The following is a 14630-nucleotide window of genomic DNA, read 5'->3' on the forward strand; positions in this document are numbered from 1 at the left end:
TGCTGATCAGCGAGCAATACCGAAACAGGGACCCGGCCTCATAACATCTCGACTTATCGGGCACCGTTGCCAACTATGTTCGGGACAACATTCGACTTCGTGTTCTGGCCGAAGGCAGGGGAAATGGGTTTGTCCGGATCCGGTGTTTAGGGACGCTGAACGAGACGATGCTGGAATTTCAGCGCCGACTTGATACTCTGGAGGACACCGTTTCGGGCACGGAGGGACGAATTCTGATAGGCGGTGATTTTAATGCCAGGGCGCTTGAATGGGGCATTGCCTCGGTTAGACTCCAGAGGGGAAATCGATTCTGGAAATGGCCGGGAGAACTGGGCTCGTAGTTTTAAACACTGGATCCACGCCAATGTTTCGGCGCCCATGCTTTGAAGGAAGTATTCCCGACATCACTTTTGCATCGGAATCGGGTGACGAGTCCTAGTAATCACCAGTATATCGCGTTCGAAATGGTTGACGGTACTTGCTGGCGAGCACCAATGCGACACTCTCCCTGCGTGTGGAATGTCCCAAGGGTGAACATCGTGAAGTTCATCGAAGCTCTCGGAGCAAGTAGAGCGGTGCTGGATGGTGCTCCGGGGGTGGTAGCGTCGCAGCTGACACCGTCGTGAATTCAGTAATGAACCTGATAACGACGGCACGTGAGGTTGTCATATCCCGGAGGGGACCCAGCTGCGACAAGTCTTTTATACACTGGTGGACGGCAGAAATTGCCCACATACGGAGGGAGTGTCATAAGCTCCGCTGTTTGGCACAGCGTTTACACGCCAAGGAGGGGGCACTCGCCATAAAGACACAGTATAGATCAGCAAAAAGAAGACCCCGCAGCGCTATAAATAAAAGCAAAACTCGTGGCTGGCAGAATATTGTCAACGAGATGAATGAGGATCCGTGGGGACTTGGTTATAAGCTTGTCACCCGAAAAAGCGGGGCCCTGTGGAGGCCTAGTATTCTAAGTACCCACCAGATGGACCGCGTTGTACGGGCATTGTTCTCCAGACATCCTGTACGGATTGATGTCAATAGCGCGGAAAGCGTCGACGATTGCCCCCTGTTCACAATGAAAGAGCTCGAAGAAGCGGTTCTCGCTATGAAAAACAAGAAGGAGCCAGGTCCTGATAGCATCCCGGCGGAAGTTTACAAACTGGTGTTCCGCCAACGACCAGACTTGCTGCTCGGGGCGTTCAACGCTTGCTTCAAGGAGAGCATTTTTCCTTATAGCTGGAAAGTGGCTAGACTCACGCTGATCAGCTCTCATCTGCATACCTACCGCTGTGTATGCTTGACACGGCCGGGAAAGTGCTCGAGGAGCTCATCAAGAGTAGACTTGCTGAAGTGATCCAGGCCGCCGGGGACTCATCTCCAAGGCAGTTTGGGTTCAGAACAGGGAGATCCATATGTGGATACTATTATGGAGGTCGTAGATACGGTTCATCGAGCCGAGGCACACAGCCGCCGATCTCGACGGATGGTACTCCTCATAACGCTTGATGTCAAAAATGCCTTCAATTTCCTAAGATGGAAAGATATGTTAGGCACACTAGAGAACTCATTTCGCGTGTCAAATTATCTCTTGCGGATATTGAGGGATTATCTGAAAGACCGTTTCCTTCTCTATGAGGCACTAGAGGGACAGGGGAGGATGGAAATCACGTCTGGAGTAGCACAGGGATCCACCCTGGGGTTGGACCAATGGAACGTTTCCTAAGATAGCCTGCTGAGACTCGATATATCCGGAAATTCGCGCCCGGTCAGTTATGCGGACGATGTTGCAGCACTTGTTGTCGGACGCACTGTTGAACAGGCACAAACCAGACTTGGCATATTGATGCAATGGGTAAGCAGATGGATGACTGCTCACGGTTTCAGCCATGCGCTGGAAAAAACTGAAGTAGTCATGTTGACCAGAAGGAGAATCCTGACCCTGCTTCCCATACCGATCGGCGAGTTGACTATAGAGTCGAAACCACCGGTTAAATACCTTGGTTTAATGCTCGACTCGAAGATGACCTTCTTCGAACAAATCCAAGCAGCAGCGGACGGGGTTGCAGCTGAAGTCGCGATCTTGAAGCGGCTAATGGTGAATGTCGGGGCCCTATATCTACTAAGAAATGTCTCCTTATGAGAGCAACGCAGTCAGTTCTGCTCTATGGCGCGGAGGTATGGGATGATGCCCTTGACATGGAGATGCATCGTAAGTGCCTTGCTCAAGTACAGATGCGGGGAGCTTTGCGAGTGGCGTTTGCTTATCGTATCGTCTCCGAACTGGCCGTGACGGTGATCGCGGGAGTGATCCCCATTGCCCTCCTTGCAAAGGAGCGCGAAACTATCTACCGCCGTAAGCGCGAGAACTTAAGAGAGGTAGGCCCGTGAAAAACGTCAACGTGCTCTCACCGAGTGGCAACTTGCTTGGCAAAATGATCCAAGAGGCAGATGGACTGCACGGCTCATCTACAATTTAGACCCGTGGTTACCCAATTTCTAAGCGGGCATGAAGGTTTTCAGTCTTACCTCTACAGGATTGGGAAGGCACGATCCCCTGATTGTGTGTTTTACAATGGAGTGGCGGACGACGCTGAACACACCTTTTTTCTTGCGAGAGGTGGGACGGCTTTCGTCAGCAGCTTTATGCAGACACAGGGGAGCTCTCTCCAGACAACATTGTCAGAGAGATGCTGAAGAGCGCTGGCAGTTGGAATCGTATTGCGCATTATGTTCGGGCTCTTCTAATTGCGAAGAAGGTTGAATTCGACCGGCGGAGGGACCGGATGGTAAGGGGTTCCCTGAACTGACAACTTCCTTCCTCCTCTCCCCTCCTATTGGTGAACGGAATTCCCTGACTTGAAGGCTCCCACAGCCGGGAGGGCTAGCCCGAAGTAACGTGTCAAACGGTTCGAGGCTAGTTCTCTGATGACAGGGAGGTGTTTAGTTGGTAGTCCGACTGGGTACTGATACGGGAGTCCAACCCTCTGTGCGTGAATGCATTCACCTACCCTATTCCCAAAAAACAATGCTGCTATCAAAAACCGGGAACAAGCTTCCCATAATGACAGGTTGCTGACCCTCAATGCTCGTAAAAACACCGAAATCCTTCTAGGACGCAGGGTGACTTCCCTCCATTTATTTAAGTTCAATGAACATAGTTTGCGATTTGACATTTCAAAAACAAAATCTTTCAATTGGCCATCATTTTATGAAAACAAATTTTTTGTTTCTGGTGAAATTTTTAATTTTGAAAAAATGTTTTTGATATTTAAATGTTTTAATATTTAAAGTATTATTGAAAATAACTGAGTCCTTTTCGCTTTTTTATGTTAGCGTTACGTTACACTGCACAAACGCAAATATGTGGGATGATTCAGTCGAAGCGACTATTGAACATTTTGTCGATAATATGGAAAATTCCCTGTCGTTTTCCAAACTAGACTCAATTTTGGTGGCCTTAAAGTCACATGGTATCTACTCAAGAGAAGCTATCCTGCGAATTTTTCATGCATATGTGTCGAAAATCCGTCAGTTGTCCGCATTGCAATCAAAAGCGGCCCCGACATGTACTGGAAAAATACATTACCCAAGGATCCCAGTGCGCCAATCTTGTCTTGCATGCTACCAGCATTCATACGGAGGTCTATATCGAAATAACAAACAAGACCCCAAGGCTAGGCAAGCTTTGGCCCCACAAACTCACCATACGTTAACTCAGTTGTCCTGCAATCTACTACCCCAGTCTAAACATCCTCCAAGTCCTTTTGCTAGACCGAGTTCCAGAGAAATACCTAGCCAAACTCAGGTCGTACATTTGGGACAAAAAGAGCAGCAATCCCTGCCTTTTTTAGGACATTCCTCGGAACTAAAACAGTTGCTACCACTGGCAACGCAGTCCTCGACTAGACCTTCAACAGATTCCTCTGACGACTCTCGCTATTCATCTTGTGCTCCTTCTCCTTCTTCTAAAAGTGTCGAACCTTTCTCAACTAGAAGACAGATGAATAAGACAGCATTCTCTCCATTTAACGACGCGAATTCTGCTGAATTTGCCAATTCGATAATAAAGAGTCTACGCCATGACGTCGCAGAGAAGTTGAAGAATCCATGCTCTCATACTCCTGACCACCCTGAAACTATGAATAAGGCATCGCATACCCTCTATAATCCGAAGGAACGACTGGCTGGCGGTGCCGAGCCTGGAGTCCGCCATGTCGAGAAGGGGCGGCTTCAAATTTTACTGGGAAAAATGGCCGATATAGAATCGAAAATTAATGTTTTTAAGGAGAAGGCCCTCACTGCCAACCGGCTCCAGGAGGAGGTCAACCAACTACGCAGCGCTTTAGATAACGAACGTCAGTTGTGTAATGCCAAACTAGAATCTGCAGCAGCCGAATTTCGTAAACAGATAGAAATGGTTGGGTTTCAACTGGAAATTTGTCAGAAAGAAAGGACGATTTACGAGAAATTGGCTAAAAAGCTTGAATACGAACTACACCGCAGCGAAAAGGAGAAACACAGAGCAAAAAGACAAGCTGAAAATTTGGAAACCAAGATCAATTATCTCCTTGGAAATATTTATGTGCACGAGGTAAATATGCGTTGACCATAAAAATTCTTAGAAGCTCCTGGAGGGGGGAGATTGTTTATAACATCCAACTCAAACCACACCCCCTAGAGGTAAATGTGAAGGCTGTTTAGCCTTCTGCATTTCAAGGCCTATACATTTGGTCTTCCTTGTATCATAGATCCCTCCCGTGTGCTGATGTTTGCGCAGAGGATAGTGGCTGGCTCTCAGTTTAATTAGTTTCAGGATTTCAACTTTAAGTTTGAAAAGGGAAATGCTGATGCAACCAGACCTTGCACCAATCACATGAGCTAGCCGAAGGCGTGGTGGGCCCCGGAGCTTAAATTGTACTTTAAAGGGAAACAAATCGGATATAGACGATTCAGAACTAGATCCAGCATCAAAAATTGTCTTTCTGGAAATCCAGGAACGGTTTTCGTGGTTACCTCAGCGAAAAGCCCCGATGTTAGGACCCTAAGAAAAACATTGAATATCTTGATTTTCTGGCTGGGCAGTGAAGACCGACCCCTAGATATCTCCACCCATAGATATCTCACTGTTTCTCAGCCCATCTCTCTAGAAGACCTGACGGGTGCAGTGCTAAGGCACAAGCGTGCCTCCGCCTCTAATACGGATAATATCACTTATCAACATGTACGCTGGTTGCTGGAAACATTCTCTGCACTGTTACTTCATCTGGTGCAGGTTGAGTACTCCTGAGGGCTGGTCTATTATTCGGCTGGTACTCATTCCAAAAATCCATAACTTTTCACCAGTTACCGCCCTATTGTTCAAACAATGTTTTTTTTTGCTGAGAATGCTGGGAGTCCTGAGTCCGCACCCACTTGGTGACGGACCGGACTACTTAAAAAGCAACTTACTTCCTCTTTTGTAGTCCACGGACTCCTCTTTTTTGGGTTAAACACCCACGGACGTACCCATTACGTATTTGCGATTATATATGTATGGAGGGATTACCATCTGTCGTTACCTTCGGTTACTTTGCTCCCAAGGCAGAGGTGAGGCAGCGTCTGATGAGTGGCCTTTGCCTTGGACGAAACGGTCGGTCAACCTTTTCTTCTTTCAAAAAATCTGTTTGACAAACTGTTTAACTCCTTGATCAAGGTTTGTATCAAATTGTATGATAAATACAATGTCCTGCCTGCTAACTGCTGTGCCTATTAGGCAGGTAAATCTGCGTCTACATCAATGATATCCTTTTACATATTTCGGTAGCAAAAGATAAAGATCAGCAGGTTTTGATTGTAGTCCTGGATGTGAAGAGCGTTTATGAGAAGGTTGATCTGGCCACCCTGAGTGACATAATGTTTTGGTCCTTTCTACAAAGGAACCGTAAAACCAAAAATACCGATTAAGGCATATAATAAATTATTATTAATGTTATGCACAAATAGAACTTTTAATCCCGTTGACTAGTCAAATTATTGGTTATAACAAATATACTTGTTGGGTCGAAGTATAGCAAAAATCCTTAGGATAATTGCTTAAGGCTCTTAGGCCACAACAAAGATTACCGATCCTTGGGACGGGTAATGAGACTATCAAAAACCACAGATTGATTATGACTAGCCTGGTTTATTAATTTCTTTCTGATTTATATACAAAATTATTGCTTAGTTTAAAATGCTTTATCGACAAATTATAATTCTTCATGAAAGCTAAATTGCATCTTCATCATAAATTCTTAGGTGTAATTCGGTCGCCTTGACCGTGATGAACTTCCGTCAGCGTTTTCTTCCCTATATTATTGCAGGCACAGTTGATATGGGTCGATTACCTGGTTAGCACGTTTTGTGGTGCAAGGTGAAGGTCGCTGACTTGAGTATGGGCATTGTGCGGGTGTCGTGTGTCTATCATAAACATTTTGCTGTGGAGCAAGAAATGTTTGATGATCTGTTTCTTGGGCAATTGTTGCTGGGTTTTGCTAGTACTCGGTAAGAATTGTTGCAATAGATATTAATTGTTTACATTTTGCATTTCATGCAGTTCATTGCTTGTTGTGGATTAATTCTTTGATTTCTGCAGCGAAAACTGTTCGATGATCTGTTCCTCGAACATACCGCCCACCAAGAACCTCTGGGTTCTTAGATACTTGTTTCATTGTTGGCTGCTGGTGTGGGATCGTACCAATTTGGTTCTTGGGTTTGAGATGATTGCTGCGTCTTACAGAATGACTGGATGTTCTTTCTTATGAGTATTAGGATAAAGATACTGGTTAAACCAATGACGATAATTAGGTTTATTGGAAAATTGAATGCGTGAGAATGCAATTTCTTCCATGCCATGTTCTTGCTTAACTCCTGGTTTTTATATGCTTCTTGCACTATCGTGGAGAATGACCCTGTTGCTTCAAGGAGAGTTGATCCATTGAGTATCGGCACTGTTTCGATCGCCACTGATGAGTTGATGTTGGCCGCAAAAGGCTTAAAATATACCTTCAGATTTGTTGATAAGTCTCTTTGTTCGGAAAGAAGGATTATCTCTTTCGTTGTTAGGGAACAATCTGAAGTCAATTGGATGATCCCTTCCTCTTTGAGGACGATTTCGCTTCTTTGTCCGTTACACAGAGCGTACGCAACCGTCGGTGATGGTGTTGCATATATCCAGGTGTTCGGGGTGTACAATTTTTTCAAAATTATAGAGTGCATTTGAAAGTGTTGCGTGGAACAATTTTTTCCTTCGTAGCTATTGTACACTTGAGTGATGAGGCAATTCGGATGCATTTGTATATTGTAAAGTGCCCGTAATTGAATCATATAACTTGTCGTATTTAATGCGAAACTATTGTCAAGTTCTTCCCGGCTGATTTCAAAGTACAATTGCTCGTCATAATTTAGTCCGAGGATACCTTCATGAATTTCAGGTATAACAAACAGATTGTTGTTGAGTCGTTGTGGAATTGCAGATGCTTGTATAAGATCATAGTGATGTACGTCAAATATTGGCAAATATCCTTGTATCGTGATTTTTTGCTGGTCGTAACTGGTCTGGGTTGCTGCGTTGGGTTGATGATTAATTTGTAGCGATGGTGGTAGCAGCCTCATAGTGTGGTTCAATGTTGTAACTACTTCAGTTATGTGCGAACATTCCCAAATGGACGCTTGGTTTGATACAATTCGCCACAAGCAATCGTATTTAGCCAGTGCTTCATTCAAAAAATTCAAAGCCTGTTGGTATGTGTTCAGGAAATGAACATGGATTTTATTCTTGTCGACCGCAACATACCATTTTTTGAACTCATTGATTCGCTGTATGCACTCATTTAGATGTATGTTGAAATGCTGAAGTTGGGTGGTGATTCGGTTATTAGTGTCATTTAACATTTGAGTTGCTTTTAGCATGACCTTTCCTTGATGTTTTACTGTGTTCAATAGGTTGACTTGGTTCGACGAGAGATCATCTATCTCCTGATACACTTGATCGTTCACTCCAAAGACAGCGTGAGTATTTTTCCCAGTATACCTCTCCTTTGTCGTGATCTCAGAAACTGAATTGATCTTGCTCGATGCTGAATATTATCATTCATGGTCACTAAATGCTGGTTAAGTCTCTCGCAGCTTATATCATAGCTCATCTGTTTACTATATTCACACAACCTCGTCATGTTTTGAATTACGTCATGAATTCTTATGTTGTCTGTGTGAATTTCACTCCAAGGTACATGGATGTTAAATTGAAATGTTCCCCTATTTATGACCGCATTTCCTAACTCTTCTAGGTAGAAACCTCCACTCGACTTTTTCACGCTCACGATAGCCGTTACGTGTGATACGCAGAGTGATATTATAGTCGCTAACATTAATGTCCATGAGGGCGTAATAGAGTGGTTGGTTATTCCACGTCTTCGCTTCGAAGGAGGTGGTTCGTGGTGCTCGTCATTATCTGCCTCTTGTACAGGTTTAATGGCTTCTCGTGGGTATTCGTCGTTTATTGGCAAAGGACACAGTTTCACTACTGGTCGCTTTGTGATATGTCCATTCATTTTAATCGTTGCTACCCGGACCAATCCATCTTGTCCTGGATGTACGTCGATTATTCGTGCCAACGGCCACTTTGTGGGAGGAGTTTTTTCACTTTTCACCAATACCAGCATGCCCGGTTGTAAATTTGCGATTGGCTTTAACCATTTTGGACGTTCCTGTAATCTGGACAGGTATTCTTGATGCCATCGGTTCCAGAATTCGGTTGACAATTTTTGTGTTAGCTGCCACCGTCGTAGTTCCTTGACGTTGTCCGGTGTTTTATCTGGTAATGCAAACATAGAACTTCCGATTAGAAAGTGTGCAGGAGTGAGCGCATCTTCGTTGATCGCATCACTACTTAATGGTGCTAAAGGCCTGCTGTTTAAGCATGCTTCTACTTGAGCAAGGGCGGTGTACATCTCTTCGATGTTTAGAAGGGATTCTCCGAAGGTTTTCAAGAGGTGCCGTTTCACCGATTTGACTCCGGCCTCCCATAATCCACCGAAATGGGGACTACTTGGTGGAATGTGATGCCACTCGATGCGGTCATTCGCCATCCACGCTTGCGTTTCTTGCGTCATAGTTTGAAACATGGTCCTTATTTCCTTTCCAGCTGCTATGAAATTTGTTCCACAATCGCTGTAGATGGCTTTACACTTTCCTCTTCTGGACACGAATCGTTTCACCACTGCTATGCATGCTGCTGACGTGAGATCGCTGACTAACTCCAGATGCATAGCTTTCGTCGCAAGGCAGATGAATACCGCAATGTACGACTTGGCAGTCTTTGCTCCTCGACCGTTTGACCATTTAATCCTTAATGGTCCTGCAAAATCCAACCCGGTTTCCCAAAATGGTCGATTTAGTACCACTCTGGAGGATGGTAAGCTTCCCATCAATTGAGCTTGTGGTTGCGCGTTACTTTTGTAACAGGTGATGCATTTATGGATGCATCGTTTTACCATTTTCTGAGCGTTTAAAATCCAATATTCTTGCCGTAGAGTCGATAACATTAGTTGTGAGGTTCCGTGTAAAGTTTTATGATCAGCATGCCGCACAATGATCTCAGTGAAATTGCATTTACCATCCAATATAATGGGATGTTTGTTAACGTTGTTGGCATTCTGTAGCCTTCCGCCCACCCTGAGGATACCGCAGGAATCAATAAATGGACGTAATTGGATGATTCGTGATTTACTATCGATCGACTGCCCTTTCTTTAATCTTTGGATCTCGGGTAAAAACGAACGAGTTTGCGCTATCTTAATGCACGCAGTTCTGGCTGTTCGCAGTTCTTCCGCGGTGAGATATCCACAGGATCGGTAACCATTACTACTCGGCAACAGCCGTCTGCAGTATGCAACTACACGGATTAGCCTCGTATAGTTGGAGAATTTATCGATCAGTAGATCCTGTTCTTCTGCTCGTAATGTGTGCAAGGTGTTTCTTTTCTCTAGCTCCATGGGTTCAATGCACTCCATTGTTGGGAAGCTAACAGTATCGGATGTGAGAATCTTTGGGCCATTCCACCATAACCCAAATTCGTTTAGCTGTGCTGGGGTCAATCCCCGTGTAGCGCAATCAGCAGGGTTTTCGTGCGTCCCCACATGATGCCACTGTTCCGGTGTGCTACTTGCATGAATTTCACTCTCTCGATTTGCGACATAAGTTTTCCATCGAGCTGGATGGTCGGCTAACCAAGAGAGTACAATCGTTGAGTCTGTCCAGTGGTGGGTGGCAGTATCAATCCAACTGACAACTGAGGCCTTAACTTGATTCATCAGTTTGACCAGCAATACTGCGTTATTGAGCTCAAGTCGTGGTATGGTTTGTACAGCAAGCGGTGTTACCTTCGTTTTAGCCGTTAGTAGTCTAGCCTTGGGCTCCTCCGAATGCTTAAGGATCCGAATGTAGATCACAGCAGCGATAGCCGTTCTCGATGCGTCACAAAATCCGTGTAATTCGATTCGGTCCTTGGAGGTAGTCCCAATCCATCTTGGCACTTCAATAACTCGGAGATTTGTAATTTCCGCTTGATATGTCTGCCATTCTTGCGCTAATTCTGGCGGTAGCTTATCATCCCATTCCAGTTTCGAGAAGCCATAATTTTTGCATGAAGACCTTTCCTTTGATCATAATGGGCTGCAACCATCCGAGTGGATCAAATAAAGATGCGATCGTTGATGCCACTGTCCTTTTAGTTGGCCCACCTGTAGATAGGGTCTTTACATGAATGTTGAACATAAACATGTCTCGTTGAGGATGCCATTGCAATCCCAACGCCTTAACGCGATCTTCCTTGTTGAAATTAAGTGGGTGTGCTGATCCCCGGTGATGCTCTGGTATGGCTTCCAACACTTCGTCTAGGTTCGAGTTCCATTTGCGCAGATCAAACCCACCCATTCTAAGCAGATGGGTTAATTCCGTGTAGAGGCTTATCGCCTCCTCGATAGTGTCTGTTCCGGTCATTAAGTCGTCAACATAAAAATCCCTTTGCAGGTATGCTGCTGCATTCGGAAATCGATCTTGCTCGTTCATGGCCAAGTGGTGCAGTGTTCTGGTGGCCTGGAATGGGGCGCTTGCGGTTCCGAATGTAACTGTCTTTAACCGGTAATGACGAATTACATCTGCTTCGTTTGGGCGCCACACGATCCGTTGGAGATCTGCATCCTTGCTTCGGACTCGTATTTGTCGGTACATTTTTGCCACATCTGCTGTTAGCACGACGGGATACAAACGCCATCGCAAAAGAAGTGCGATTATCGAATCTTGTATGGTTGGTCCTATCATCAACAAGTCATTCAAGGATTTCCCAGATGCAGTTTTTGCTGATGCATTGAAGACCACTCGCACTTTAGTCGTTGTGCTGGATTCCTTGATGACTGCATGATGTGGTAGATAATATGACGGTAAACCCATTTCATTCTTTGGTATTTCCTTCATGTGCCCGCAATCTAGATAATCTTGCAAGCATTCGTTGTACTCTCGAAGCAATTTTGGGTTTCTGAGCATCCTCTTCTCGTGCGCTTCGTACTTCAGAATCGCAGCCTTACTCGATGGTGCCAAGTTTGTCCTTGGGTCAGCTTTGAGTGGGAGCTGCACTTCGAATCGTCCATCTTCCAATCGTTTGGTGGTCGCTTGATAGTGCGCTTCACATTCTTCTTCTTCTTTACTAAGCATTTCTCTGGGAACTACCTCTTCCTGAATCCAGAATTTTTCAAATCTTTTGTCCAAATCGTTGGTATTTACAAAACTGATACTAATATTGTCTCCTGGTGAGGCTGTCATCGGACCGGAGAGAATCCATCCGATTTTCGTTTTTTGGGCTGTTGGGGTTCCGTGAATAATTTCGTCCAATAGAATATCCCCGTATATGTCTGCTCCAAGGAGAACATCGATTCTGCCCTTAGTTCTGTAATCTGGATCAGCTAGGTCTGCGGGGGTCAACCGAATGTGACCATCATTGCTTATCGTCGCAGAAGGAAGAGGTTTCGTGATAGTATCAATGATTAATGCGATGGTACCTATTTCACCATTTGACCATTTTTCCTTCATGGTTATTGGGACTTGTCCTCTACATTTCCTGGTTGCACTTCCAATTCCGGATATGATCACTAAGGCACGCTCTCGTTTCAACCCCAATAAATTTGCAGCGTATTCCGTAATGAAAGAATTCTGGGAGCCTTGGTCTATTAGCGCACGCAGTTTGATGAAGTCGCCGTTGACATTGCGCAGCTCAATTATTGCGGTTGCCAATAGCACCGTCCACATGTTTTCCTGATTCACGAGATTGCTCTGAGACTGGTCAGAATGCTTCGGGTTTGACTTTTTCGGAGCTTCAGACTTGTCCGTAGTGGTAGGATGCAGCATAGAATGGTGTTTCTTTCCGCAAGTTTTACAAGCTGCCTTTGATGTGCATTCGTACACTCGATGCGCACGCATGCAGTTGAAGCACAAGTTGCTTGCTTTAACAACTTCTCTTCGCTTGTCTATGGTGTAGCCTTGGAACGTCGGGCACTTGTATAGACTGTGGTCTGATTTACACAATGTGCACTTTTCGTATTCGTTATGGGTAACAGTATGGATCCCCACTTTCTTGGACTTCTTAGAGGAGGAGCACCTGTTAACTTCTTCAATGATGTGACACTGGGTTTCTAGGAATTCTAGGAATGCCTCTAACTTAGGTACGTCCGCTGTCGCACCAATTTTCCGTTGCCATTCTGCTCTGGATTCTGGATCAAGCTTCTTCTGCAGAATGAATATCATGACTGCGTCGAATGGGTCAACCTCCAAGTCTTGGAAATTCGTGATCAGCTCGTTGGTCGTATCAATCATTATTTTGATGCCTTCGGCGTTTACCACAGTTTTCATGTTCCAAAACTGGGCCAAAAGTGACTGTGCAATAATGCGCTTGTTGTCGTATCTCTTCGCCAAGAGATCCCAAGCTGCGAAATAATTGGCATCCGACATATTAAGATGCCTAATTTGCTGAGACGCTTCTCCCTTTACTGATGCCCGAAGATACTGTAGCTTCTGCACCCCAGACAGTCTCCCGTTGTCGTGGACAAGGGATTTGAAGAGGTCTCTGAACGAAACCCAAGCTGACCAAGTTCCATCGAACGTTGGAACCTTAATCCGCTCCAGTCTGACCGCATCTGGTTCTACTGATTGTAAGGTTCCATCGGCTGAGTCGTTGGTGTGTCCCGCTCGCTTCCTGAACTCTGACAGCCTTTCCGCGAATTTGATGCTGTACACTTCGTATTCGGCCTCGGCTTCGTCGTATTCCGTCAGATACTTCTGCAGAAGCTCCTTAGTTTGAGCCAAGTTCTGTTTGGCTGAGAAATGGTTGTCTTCGCATGACTTCCATTTTCGATTGAGTACTTCCAATTTCGTTTGGAAGTAAAGCTCGCTATGTCGAGTCTTAGCATCCTTCTTAAAGTTCCGTATGACTTTGAGGAACTCCTCCAGATTGTGCTTCTGGAGGACGGTGATGGCCGAATCCATTCCGCTGCTGGTTGGCATCACGCTGCTCTCACGGTCAAAAGTAGTTGCAAAATTACGTGTTGAACCTTGCAGATGGTTCCAATTATCAACGAAATAGGACGGTTTAAGACTTCCTTCGCAGTTGCGATGATCCACTTAACTGCGCCGATATCCTAATGCAGATTTTCGCAACGTGGCGTTGAAATTCTGTGTCTCCAGATGCCGAATCCGGCTCAACGGACCAAAAAATATATTGGGTCGAAGTATAGCAAAAATCCTTAGGATAATTGCTTAAGGCTCTTAGGCCACAACAAAGATTACCGATCCTTGGGACGGGTAATGAGACTATCAAAAACCACAGATTGATTATGACTAGCCTGGTTTATTAATTTCTTTCTGATTTATATACAAAATTATTGCTTAGTTTAAAATGCTTTATCGACAAATTATAATTCTTCATGAAAGCTAAATTGCATCTTCATCATAAATTCTTAGGTGTAATTCGGTCGCCTTGACCGTGATGAACTTCCGTCAGCGTTTTCTTCCCTATATTATTGCAGGCACAGTTGATATGGGTCGATTACCTGGTTAGCACGTTTTGTGGTGCAAGGTGAAGGTCGCTGACTTGAGTATGGGCATTGTGCGGGTGTCGTGTGTCTATCATAAACATTTTGCTGTGGAGCAAGAAATGTTTGATGATCTGTTTCTTGGGCAATTGTTGCTGGGTTTTGCTAGTACTCGGTAAGAATTGTTGCAATAGATATTAATTGTTTACATTTTGCATTTCATGCAGTTCATTGCTTGTTGTGGATTAATTCTTTGATTTCTGCAGCGAAAACTGTTCGATGATCTGTTTCTCGAACAATACTAATAATGCAACGCTTTAAATTTTTCTAATTCCCGTGTGTTCACCGCCGCGGTTGGAGACAGAAGAGACCGGCTTATTTCCATGCGGTCTTCTCTGTCCCAACCAACGGCACTTCCCCACCGCTAATCCTCCACTACCGTGGTGAGTTCTAAAATGAGTGGAGAGTTCCGCGCCATCTACCCGTCCGCACCCGCAACATTCGAAATAAATTTCAAATGCTGCAGATCCT

The 14630-nt window shown here is 44.9% G+C and overlaps 1 protein-coding gene across 1 annotated transcript; it reads right to left on the reverse strand.

The window, feature by feature from the left end:
- Window positions 1-6672: 6672 nt before the first annotated feature.
- LOC119646428 lies at window positions 6673-13572 on the reverse strand. The gene is made up of 3 exons (XM_038046876.1): window positions 10780-13572; window positions 8171-10676; window positions 6673-8096 (listed from the first exon to the last, which is right to left on the reverse strand). The coding sequence occupies exons 1-3, from the start codon at window positions 13570-13572 to the stop codon at window positions 6673-6675; spliced, it is 6723 nt and encodes a 2240-aa protein (XP_037902804.1).
- Between the last annotated feature and the right edge of the window lie 1058 nt (window positions 13573-14630).

This window comes from Hermetia illucens, chromosome 1 (assembly GCF_905115235.1).
Source record: "Hermetia illucens chromosome 1, iHerIll2.2.curated.20191125, whole genome shotgun sequence".
Taxonomy (NCBI): domain Eukaryota; kingdom Metazoa; phylum Arthropoda; class Insecta; order Diptera; family Stratiomyidae; genus Hermetia; species Hermetia illucens.

Coding starts and splice junctions, on each gene's coding strand:
- LOC119646428 (XM_038046876.1), bottom strand. CDS start 13,572: ATGCCAACCAGCAGCGGAATGGATTCGGCCATCACCGTCCTCCAGAAG. Junction 10,677..10,779: donor TGTTTATGTTCAACATTCAT/GTAAAGACCCTA, acceptor TTATGATCAAAG/GAAAGGTCTTCATGCAAAAA. Junction 8,097..8,170: donor GACGAGGTTGTGTGAATATA/GTAAACAGATGA, acceptor GATAATATTCAG/CATCGAGCAAGATCAATTCA.